At 36.2% G+C, this 12560-nt stretch overlaps 1 protein-coding gene across 1 annotated transcript in view; it reads left to right on the forward strand.

The window, feature by feature from the left end:
- LOC142341263 (uncharacterized) overlaps nt 1–12560 on the forward strand; it is a 336105-nt gene that overhangs the window by 314209 nt on the left and 9336 nt on the right. The window contains exons 2-3 of the mRNA XM_075392182.1: nt 8091–8144; nt 9636–9984. Of these exons, the coding sequence (XP_075248297.1) occupies nt 8100–8144; nt 9636–9984 (394 nt within the window). The 5' untranslated portion in view covers nt 8091–8099. The remainder of the gene's footprint in view (nt 1–8090; nt 8145–9635; nt 9985–12560) is intronic.

Raw genomic sequence — 12560 nt, forward strand, 5'->3', positions numbered from 1 at the left:
TCATAACTTAGTACTGTTTGTAAGGGGAACACGCTCTTCATCCCTGCACAAAACATAACTGATCACCCGATCACAATACTAAAATCAACTTATATAGCAAATTTCTCTAAGTTAAAAAACAAGCAGAGACACTTACTCTGGTTGACACGGAACTATTTTCTTTCGCGAAATAAATATCCGAAAAAAATTCAATTCCGGAAATCAACCAACTAAATCAAAAGTTTCTCAAACAACGGCCAAATACAACTAGTAAAACCAAAACCAGAATATGAAAAAATGTCGATCTCAACCCGGGAAATCTGTTCTGAACTAGAATATCTGCCTCCAATTCAAAGAAAAATTTATGATCAAGTTTTAAAGTTACAACAAGCCCAGACGTCGGACCCATAACAAATCGTAAAACATAGGCAGAACTCTATAGATTTATTTCAATGGAAAAACTCTGTTCTGTCCGACCATGACAGACGTCAGCAGATAAAACGATATTTTTGTAAAGCACAGATTTGAAGTTGGTTACAGCAGAGAACTTAAAAACAAATAAGCTCCACATTATAACTTACCAAGGTATATCCAAGGCCCTCCTACATCTATCCATCGTCGTGATGAATTGCACATTGAATTTGCCTTTGCGTATTATTATGATCTCATTAGTTCTCTCTTGCAGTCAAATTATCGCAGTCTAATGTTCGCTCACAGGAAAGAATCAGGAGTATTCCGACTTCTAGTTGACCTGAGAAAGGCAAACCATCTATTGAAAACTGACTACCCTAAAGTTAACTTCCCTGTTTCGAATATGTATGTCGCTACCAATCACTTTGCAGGAAAAACAATATTCAGAAAAATTGACTACTCACTGAATGCAGCAATTTATTTACACAAAATTTATTGATGACATTGGATGTGCAGCAAAAAAAATTCACAAGCTCAATTCAACATTGAGAAGAATGTGTGATTGCATTTGTAAACTGTGCCTTATTTTGTTACCGGAAAAAAGGAGATAGCCAACCAATCCATGATTTGTCTGGGCAACGTTATTACACCCAGAATCGGTACTGATCGGTTTTCGTCATTTTTTTAAAAATTTCATACGCAAAGTAGGCTTATTCCATTTTATCAGTTTTTGAGAAAAGAGACAAAACTTGTTACGGCAGATTGCAAGTACTTAAGACAGACTATTTGAAGCAAGCTAAATGACATTTCGTCTACCGAAGCCAGGTTTAAAATGCATTCTACTTTGTGACGCCAGTTATGATGGCTCCAGCTTCGGTCCTATGGTAGAAGTTTACGTCGAAACCGGAGAGGCGGGAGGAAAAAAAGACATACACACCGCTGTTCTCTGGTTCACAGGTGTTAAGAGCAGATCAATTCAAATTTTCTACTTATTTTAAGAAATGTCTATCTTTTTACTTTGCCCTTGATTATTTCTTTCATAAACTTGGTGTTCCAACAAGTCAGAGATAATCTTAATCGACAATAAAAACTTGACGCATTTGATTTCAATTGAAAACCATTCCGCCAATACTCTGAAATTTTCTTGATCAAGTTTCAACAATCATTATGTTTATAGCACAAATACATGGACGAGCAAACTATGCAGCTGATTTTCTTTTAAGACTACAAAAAAATTGTGAAACAACTTTGTCTCTCGAATTGTCAAACAAGATTCTGTTGAAAAAAATTGAAATCAACACCACAGCAGAAACGTCAGACGTATCTTTAAATTCAACTAAATGCATTGCTGATCAATTTGAAAACTAGAAAACTGAGCCTAATTTTGTTGAACAGTTAAAACTGTGCGGACTGTAAAAATCTTTTGCAGAACGTCAAAAAAATGTAGAAAACACTGAAGTTTTCGAAATCCTAAAACTAAATAGAACTGAAGTAAACGAAATGCAGTTTGTAAATCCATTGGACTTTCTAACCGAAATCAACGATCGTCTTGACTTAAAAAAAAGAACAAAAATATGCAGACAGGTGTGAAAACAATGAGAATATTTTATAAATTCATCATAAATACGAGTCCAAAGCAAAGAGAAAGCTTTTCAAAAAATGGAAACACTAACGGTACAAGAATGAATCTTGTACAAACTAATCTATGATGACAGAGGAGTAGTGCAATTTAGAGAGTACTGTCTTCCCGAACACCCTTGGAAAAAAATTCTATGGAGATTACACAATTCACCAATGGCTGAGCAGGCTGATTTTTGCGAGTCATGAAAGAAATTTGAACTGGATTCTATTTCCTGGAATTTTCCGAACACTAATTTAATCTTATCCGGAATTGTCTATTAAGCATCCAATTGAAACATACAACAAAGAAACAACTAAAGCCGCTTCAGCCTGTTTCATCATTATATTCGTTCCAAAGAGTCAAGTTAAAGAGTTTTATTTTCAATTTTCATCAACCACAGTTATTTTCTTCAATCACAGTTATTTGCCAGAAACAACTTTTAGTGACCTTGGCACAACGTTTACTTCAGAGTTATTGCACGAATTAGTCTAACTTTTGAAAGTTAAATTGAAAAAAACTTCATTGAAATATCTGCAAACTATTGGCGCCATTGAACATTTTCAATGCAATCCTGCAACCGTTATTGAAATTTAATTCTAATAAAAGTTGTAACGTTTTGCGTAAACCGTTGGCCACCTTCTTACATAACACATCGTATCATACATCAATAGGGTTCTGCCTCGTTGTTATTTTCCATGGCCCTAATCCAACAAAGCCACTTGAGACCAATGAAAGCAGTAACAGCCAATTCAAATTTTGTGGAAAAATTCCAAGCTGCGAAGTTAGTCGATTTTAGAGAGAACAAATTGCGCCTAATCAGCGATACAGTAACGATTACAACCTAATAGCAGGAGAAAACCATTGAAAGCAGAAAAATTGTCTGCTTCTGAATCCTAAACCAACACCACAAAAACAATTTGATGGAAAACCAGTCCAGCTATGGCTTCTGCGGTTTTGAGTTAAAAAGAAACTGACGGGCTCTAGATACACCAAAAGAAAATTAAGAAATACGCACAATGCGTGCACACAACTAGGTTGAAGTCAATAAAAACTTCCGTGTCATTTAAAGATTTTTATCCAATTGATCCAAAAACGTTTTAACTTGATCCACCACGACAACATGACAAAAACGAACCTGAATTGTTTGATGCCTATCAAACTGAAGCATTAAAAGATTCACCAATAGAAAATGAAAAAAACGAACCAACGAAATTGAGAGTGACCGTTAAACTTGTGGTTATCATAGCTGCAACGAGTCGAATCGCCTAATCAATCAGTCAAGTCACCGCCGGAAGATGGGAATTCTCTAGCAACAAGTGACCAAAAGGACGAATCCATGCCAAACGCCCCCTCTTTTTTCAATTTGACGATTCAATTCCAGTTCAAGAAACAGACAGTGATGGATCCGAACCATTTCCAACTGGAACACCAACCCCCCCCACTTTGCAAGGAAAAACTTTCACTGGGACTCAAAAATATGAATACTCTATACTAATCCTGAGATTAGTAAGGGAAACTCACCAGAGATAAGTGACCAAAAGATCAAGTAAGGGAAACCATTTACATTGATAAAGGGTTTACACGACATCAACAAAGTACTGCGGCGAGCAGAAGTCTAGAGACTAAATAGAAAGATACAATAGAATCAGTACAAAGATCAAAACAATCTCAAATACAAACCAGAGGAACAGAGAAGCAAAATTTGATCAAGTTCCATTTCGTATATTGAAACACCAGCAAAAATCAAGATACAGTTTGTCACAACATCAACCAGCAAACAAAAAAAGCACAAGAAAACCGACCATATATTCAATTGTTCTTGGAAATCGCGCTAACTATTCTCAGTTGTTTGGTAATATTTGGACTCCTCCAGTTTATGTTTCCCATTGTGTATCCAATTACTTCAAGATGAGAAGAAGCCTAGCCAGGCACGTGAACAATATCTGTCCAGAGATAAAAAAGATCTTGCATAAAAGCAAAAAATTTCGGAAATTGGATCGGTTCTCTCCTGTCAATTCCCTTTCGAAAGCCAATTTATCTTCAATCTTGTACCAGAATAACAATTAAACTAATGAGTGAATTACTATAGCTTCTTTAATGCTTTACATAATCCGATGTTCTTCGTACTAAACCACAGATTGAACGGTATAGCGCTACCAAAATTAAGTTGTGGTTTAGATCGTTTGAACGAATGTTCTGTTCTCGAAATAATAACTCGAATGGTTTTGGACGTGCCGATCGTCGTCTTGTATCAATTTGGTGTCCACGACTTTTGATTTCCTAGGCTTGATCAATATTTAACATGGAACGCTCCAATTAGACTCTATTTTGCAAACTTAGTTCAGAACGAGGACTCAACCACATAGTGAATTCTCGAAAATTTAATACCAAATGACCTAACTGTAACAATAAAGCAAGAACTACACATGCCAGCTTACAGTTTGTGAACATCACTTCAACCACTTTATTCATTGCTGCAACACCAACTTCTGATTCATTGAGAACTCGATTATAAAAATGTCTGTTCAAAGACACCAGCTAAACAAGCTGACAAAATAAATAATTTTTGATGCATTTCAAAAACGCAAACTCCTTCCACGATTATACTTTAATACCCATAGCCATGCAGCGCCTACGGGCGGATCAGCAAAATGAAAAAATGGTAAATTTCTAGGCAATCAATTTTTTTATTAAACGTAACCATGGCGACTATAATTTACTGAAAAATGACTCAAACAAAAATGAATAATCAAAAGTTTTGGAGATATCAACAATTCCACGTCAACCCACTTCATAACGGTCTGGCCAATATCGCTTGCTAGTTGCTCAATCAAAAACTATGAACAGTGGCATCAACCTTTAGAGAAAACAATTGGCAAGTTTTTAAAAGATTTTAGTTAAAACTCGTTTATCCACATTGATCCTCAAAGCTTTTTAGAAATTCTGATACTTAAAACTACGAAACTCAAACTGTTGATTGATAACGCATTGGATAGGTACAATAACGGTTAAGAACGTTTGGAGAAAAAACTTGAGTGAGAAAAAGCATGAATCTCAACAAATGAAAAAAGCAAAAAGGCCGGAAAAAAGTCACGTTGTGAAAAGCGCTTCAAAAATGATTCTTTTTAATATCTTACACGAAAAGCATTAAAGTTGCTTTTACTTGCCGTTCCATGCATACAATCATGCACGCAAAATACAGTATTCTAATTTGCTTAAAGTGTGTGGTACAATACAAACACAATGGCACAAACCAATGCACTCAAAAATGTATCAAACACCTTGTGTAACTATTAAAAGAAATGATTAATCAAAACTACATGTTCATTTCCTTTTGGCAGTCTTGTCCAGTTCCCTTAACACACCGTTTGGCCAATTCTTCAACTTAGTTTCCGACAATAAAAACGATATGATACACAGGAAGTCCATCACGTACATTCGCCGTTCGTTGTTGATAAACTGTTTCACTTTTTTGGAGAAATACTCGCTAAACTAGCTTTCAAATCGTAGTCATAGCAGTAAAAGAGTGGCAGTAAGACCAATATCATCAATTTTAGATTACGTTATAACTGCATGAGCGGCAAAACTGGGCTGAATAATAACATCACTGACATCAGCAAATTGGTAGAAGAAACGATTTTCAGATGACAAAATCTTCTTTTACAACTTTTGGACAATAACTTTTTCCAAGCCGTTACCAAGTAAATCACACAATGAGTAGTAAATAGACAGTTTTGTCAAATCGACGCTAGCCTCAACAAGTTATGATCCACATTTAACCCGAGATTATTTTCGCTATCGACTCTCCTCCCATCCATTCGAAAGGCCCAAGCGTGCACTAATCCACACATTTTGCTTAATTTGCAGCACTGATAAATCGCAAACTTGATGGTTCATCATAAACAACACCACGTTCAGATGGCAACTCGTAGGAAACAGCTTTCGTTCCAAGGAAACCAAAATCGTCCGCATTGTTCCTCGTGATATGTTCGGCTAATTAACGAGCAATAAAGATACTCATTAAAAAAGTCAGTTAATCTGCTTAGATGCAAGCGGCGTCCAAGCGAGAAATTAACCTTCCTGAAAAATGCTCAAAATGTTGAATTAAAGGGTCGATAAAATCCGTTAATAGTGAGATTGAGTGAACAGCCAACCAAGAAACAAGTAGTGGCAGAACTAAGCAAAATCACATATTTTTTGAAAGACCATTTTAAGGTCATATAATAAATCAATAACAGAAATGGTTACAACACTTTTGCCGTTTTAAAAATACCTTGTTATCTGTCATTAACAGAAAATAGTCATTGACTACAAATTCAAAATTCAAATACAAGCTAACAAACCGCTACAAGCTTACAAACCAGTTTTACGATAGCAGTGAAGGTGACAGATTGTTTGAGCCTGACGCCAGATTATCCAGAGGAAACCAGAAGAAATTGATGTCGAAAAAAAAGCAAGAATCGAAAGATGTTGACCGGAAAACCTGACCTGACCTGAAAAACCGAACCGCGCAACATTTTATGAAAATTTTATTAAAACATCGGTTTAACGAAAAGCCTAATAGAACACGTGTAAAACGCAAAAAGTGAACTAGTGCTATATTGGAGAAAAATAGGCGCTCATTGAGTAATTCAATTAAAAGTAACGAAGTGCCATTAGAGTACCTGTGCTGCAAATAACTGCATTTGCAAACAAATCAAGAGCAAAACAGTAAAAACGAAAGTTAAAAGGCCGTAGGGGAAAAAATTGCTAAAAATCAAAAACTTGTTCGAACACCAATTTCTTTATCCAACTAGCAGACAGAGTTTCCTCTCTTTGACTCTATTTTACTCGCTTGTTTGCACTTTGTACTATTCCGGCAGGACTAAAATCACCGCTCTGATTTGATTTTTCATTAGACCCGAATTAGAACATGTGTACGCAAATACGCACGCACGCATTCACTCACGTACCCGCGCGCACACATACACAAAATAAAAACAGACACACAGAGACCTTAAAAGTGAACAAAAGCAGAAACATTAAAATCGTTTCATTTTCAATGGAAGCTGCCCTCACTAACACTAACTTACTTCGCTAGAAAGCGAAAAAAGCAAAAGAATTCAAAAATAGACAAATGAGAAGAAACTTGGGGTCTTTCGGATTATAGCCCCCCCCCCCCATGAAATTATAGCCCCCATTATGATATAATTACCATTATGGGGGGGGCTATAGGTTATCTGACCACTAAGCTGGGGGGGGGGGGGGCTAAATGGGAAAGACGCAAATCAATTTTGTTCAACAAAAACGACATAAGAGGCCTACTTGTCTCACAGGCTTGGAAGTTGCTTTTATGTTGGCTGAGGCTGTTGTTGATCGCATGCCAAAGTACAATATTAATTTTCTTGCTCAGGAAACCGGTCGAAAGCAGTGTGTGAGGTTGGGAGGATGGGTACATGGTTGTGGGGGGGGGGGGTTGAAATTCAATCCTCCGATGGCAGTGCTTCTGGGACCAAATCATGCGTCTCACATATCACGGCTGTCTTCTGATGATGTTTTCTTCCAGGCAGCTTGCTCCCACAAAATATATTCCATAATAAATCGTTCACGAACGGACACCCGCGGTACTCGCATTTTTGCATAACATATCTCTGTAGTAAGTTTATTGGATTGATTCCTTCCAACAAATTGTTTATAATAAAGTTTTGCTTCTGAAGACAGCGTTCATGATATCAGACTTATTAGCTTTGTCACAAATTGGGGGTGTCATCATTAAAAGCCGCGCAAAAGAGATTAGAAGAGTGGAGTGAAGAAAACGATACACAATGAATTATAAAAAATTATAAATAAAATTTTATTTTAAATTTCAATTTTAAAATTATTTCTCAATTATTTCGATCATTTTATGGCCATTAGTTTAATGCAAATCAATTTTGAAATTCTTAATCAGAACTTTGATTATGAACTTGATCAAGGCAGAAGATCTGTCGTGTCGCTCAGCTATAAATTGTAATAGCTTGGTTACTTGAATCCGTAGAGATAAGCTCAGTATTTCTACAGCAGTTTGCTCCTGCTTTGTTAAATAGCATACAATTTTTTCAGGTGTATTATGGTCAGAGACTTCTTTTCAAATGGAGCAAGCCTAGAACAGAATGTAAGATAACCCCTTTTATGATCATAAAGTTGTAGGGATTATTTCAGAATCTTAATGCTAAGTGAATGATTAATTCAAGAGTGTTACGCTGTGGGCAATATATCTTTTCAATGAATCCTTCCCAATTGTCTCATAATGTAAGTGTTCTTCTGCAATACTCTTAATGCAACACAGACAATAAAATGTGGCGCGAAGTGTATGGGATACATGTTTTTGGTTTCTTCAGCTTGTGAGACTGTGAAATGTCTTGGTTGTTAATTGCTCTCAAACGAAGTTTGTAGCAATTATATTAGTCCTGTCGGTCTTTTTATACGATTTTTCGCGTGACCAATTTTTCGTCTGACGCTTTTTACTTTTCGTCCTCAAAAACGGGATAACAGGTAGATCCCAGCGGGCATTAAGTGCTCTTAGAGCCTTTCAGCTCTGTTCCGTCTCCCTGTTTTGGAGACTTATAATTATGGTGTGAAGGGCGGTTCATAGAGGTTGAAGACACCCCCACTGTAACCCCACCCTCCTTCCAGCACGCTGTTGCCCCTCCTCCCCCCTCCCCCCCCCCCACCCTATGGCTACTGACGAACAACCGATCGCTGAAAACACGCAATTTTATACTAATTTTCACAATTTTTTTCTAGCTTTTTGAGTTTTTTCAGCCCTAGGTGTCAAGAAACCTCCTCTGGGGTTTTATAATAGGTTACAGCATAGTTTCTTGTGGTGTTGGAATTGTTTCAACATTTTAACATCACGAACTTAAGCATTTTGACAAAACGTGCTAATTTTTTGAAATTTCAACTATTATTATCACAAATTTTAGCAGTTTTTTATGCAACTTGCGGCAATTTTTTTCATTTTTTTTATTTTTCATCATTTTTTAGGTTTCACCTGCCTCACGAGCCACATAATCTCCTTATGTGGCTGTCGCATATTTTCTAGAGTTAATGGAAAGGTTATCAATATTTTAATGACTCGAGCTTTAGCAGTTTTTAGATAAATTTTTTTTTTCAAATTTTTTGGAAAATTAGTATCATGTTTCAAGTTTTTTGATATTTATGAGCCAGTGAAACTATTTAAAGCTTGAAATAGAGATACTGATTAGTCTCTTGAGACAATGAAATGGTTTTGAAGATTTTAATATCTTGAATTTTAGCAAGATTTTGTTAAAATCTGCAATTGTTTTAAAAAAATTTTGAATATATGTGTCCTCTTCTGAGTTAAACGATCATTTTTGGCCAACGAAGCTTTTCAAGTCTTGCAGATGGGTTACTTGACAGAACTCGAGACAAAAAATAGTGTTAAAAATTTTCACTGGGAAATTTGGAAGCTTTTCTTAAATTTTGCAATTTGTAACGGTAATGTTTGATGCGTTACTCAACATATCTAAATTTAAAAGATGTACCATTTAAATGGCTGCCGAATATTTTAATTACACAATTTTTGATTGCCCTTGAGATCCCCGATGATAATTAACTTGATTGATATCAAATGATGTTTTAGTTTTCTGCTCTTGGGCTGGGTGGACCCGCTGGCGCTGGGCATAGAGCCGGTGATCATCCACAGCAACTTCAGCAGTTCCCACATTCTGGTGGGGCAAACACCTTTGGAGGAAATCAACCTGGAAAGTATGTGCCTCCTCACCAGCGCAGTGCGCGTGGAGGTGGAATGGCACCAGATGCAATGCAAATGGGTGGGCCCCAAGGAATCTATATGCAGCAGCCCAATTTAGGCGCAGGTGGTCTTCCGAGCGGTGATACTAGTCAAGGCTGGAACAACGCTAATGCCTACGGTGACTATAACCGACAACCAGGAAATGATAGATATCAGAATGGATTCCAAAGAAATCAAAGTAATTTTCTATTTGTCAGCAAAATTAACCATGCGGGATACTAGAATGTCATGTAGTAGGGGTTGGTTACAGGGATTTGGAAAAATTAATTGTAATAGCAATAATTGGCAATTAATTGATTGCAATAACTGATTGTTTACTCTATTTTAATTGCAATAATTGATCGCAACGACACAAATAACTGCCCAATAATTGGCGCAAATTGAAGCAGCATTTTGTCAGCTCGCAAACCCGCAACTAGAAAAAAAGTTCCCAGATCGGAAACTTCTGTCAGAGATCATATGTAATTTGACAGATTTGGGTGTTACAAAGATTTCGTCGTTGATTAGAAATTGAATAATTCAGAAAAAGTTCAGATAATATGACCATTTGCGTACATTTTTGGGTAAATCAAGGCAAAATTGTTTTCAAATCTGCCAAAAAAAATTTCTGATAGAACTCCAAATTTAATTGATCAATAATTGCAATTTTTGCGATAATTGATTTTTAATAGCCGCGAAGCGATAGCGGCTATTATTGGGGACATCTTGTTTTTTACGACTTGAAGAGGAGTATTGATATTCTACAGGTTTTTTACGACTCGAAGAGTAGTATTGGAGGTCCTTTTTTTAAATCAATTTTTGGAGTGAATTTTGAAGCGGGAAATGAAACACATGAAAAAATTTGGAGTGATTTTGTTGCTGAACAAAATGAAGAGTGGAGCAAAATTAGAGTGATTTTTTGTTCATATCGCTGTTTTCTAGAGAGCGAAAAATTGAGGTGTGAAGAAAATTCTGTAAGCGAGCGAAATTTTTTGTTCACGTGCGGCATCTGGAAGCAGTTTTTTTCTCAATTTTTTTTGATTAAGTGGTTTGATTATAATTTGCTGTTAATTTTAGGCTGGGTTTAGTAGTGGTTTGAAGGTTCCTAAAAATTTATGTGAATTTTATGCTAATTGGGATGTTTTTCATGTATTTTGCTGATTTTTGGGCTAATTTTTACGATTTTTTTTATACTATTTTGTTTTACTGCCTGAAATGGGTATTGAAGATACCCCTATTACTTGAGCAATTTTTAGTTAATACGTGGCTACAGTTTTGTGGATATGAAGCATTTTTTTGTTGAGAAATATGACGAAAATGTCGAAAATTGGAACTAATTTTCTTAACTTTTGCAGTTTTTCGTTTTTTTTTTTGCTGTTCTTTAGATAAGTTTCTTAACCTATTATGATCTGCCTATTGTTTTGTGGGCATCTGGGTACCTTATTGGCTGAAAAGAATTTTTGTTTAGATTTATGTGCTTTTTGTAATATTGAAAAATACATTAAGTTTTTCCAGGTTTTTAGTCAAAGTTGTTTGTAAGAGCTTATTTTTATCATGATTTGGCTTCAAGTATTTCAAAAAAATCTCATAAGTGGTTTCAGTACTTCAAAGTTGTAGTGATGAAGTAATTTTAGCAGAGATGGTTTTTTGGGGTAATCAATTTATGACAGAATTTGATCAGATTTTTTACAATATTTTAATAGATTTGATTTTTTTTAATTATTTTTGCTTTTTGTTTTATTTCAAGATAATCGTAAATTATTGGAGGCACTTTTGTCTGATGAGTAGTTGAATGGCATTTGAGTGGATTTCCACCTCGAGTCGTTCCCGGAAATCTTCCGGCTATGTTTTTTTTAGCAGAAAGCAAGTTTGTTCATGACTTGAATATTGACTTCTTTCTATTCGAGTTTTTACCTCCGTTTTTGATTGTTGACTTCTGTTTTCGAACATTGGTCTTTACTAATAGCTTAGTTTGTAATGTATAGCAATTTGTAAAGTCTGTAATTCAAGGTGAAGAGGTCAATTTGAGAAATTTTGATCCCATTTAACTACCTACCCCCCCCCCCCCAAAAAAAAAAAGAAACTACCCCTCCTCCCCCCTCCACGTACCTAACCCCCCCCCCCCCCAACGTACCTACCCCCCCCCCCCTCGTACCTACCTACCCCCCCCCCCCCCGCAACGTACCTACCCCCACCCCACCTACCTACACCCCCCCTCCCCCACCACCAGCACCTACCCACACCCCTGAACTGAAAAAAATTTAACGCTTTCTATGTTATATTGGTCTACTATTTCTGTTATTTCTAAGTGTTTTTTTCGATATTCTGATTTTGTCCAAGTTAGGGTAGAAGTTATTTTGCACGACGATTCGAGTCGTTTCCGGTATTCTACCGGCTATGTTTTAAATTCGTCGTCTCCGTCTTCATCGATGATTCTTGCGACCTCACTCCTTGGACTTTTTCAGTGACTTCTAATGCTTTGCAGTTGAAGTTTGTTTGCGCGACGTCATTCTTGCTTTTAGGTTAATTGCCTGACTTAACTCTCTCAAAAAATGACTTCTGAACTCACTTATGGAACTTTAAATTTTATGAACATTTACTAGTTCAAGTTCAATAGTGCGCATGTAAGTAGTTTCAAAGTTGTGTGCCCTAATTCTTAAGTGTTAGTCTTGAGTTTTTGATTTTGAATATTAATTTTGAAAAAGCTTTCATAGGGTTTTTTTCCTTATAGACCGTGTCAAAAATATAGATATGTGTCAAAAAATTGACAGTCCG

Source organism: Convolutriloba macropyga, chromosome 6 (genome assembly GCF_964194025.1).
Source record: "Convolutriloba macropyga chromosome 6, txConMacr16.3, whole genome shotgun sequence".
In the NCBI taxonomy this organism is placed as follows: domain Eukaryota; kingdom Metazoa; phylum Xenacoelomorpha; order Acoela; family Convolutidae; genus Convolutriloba; species Convolutriloba macropyga.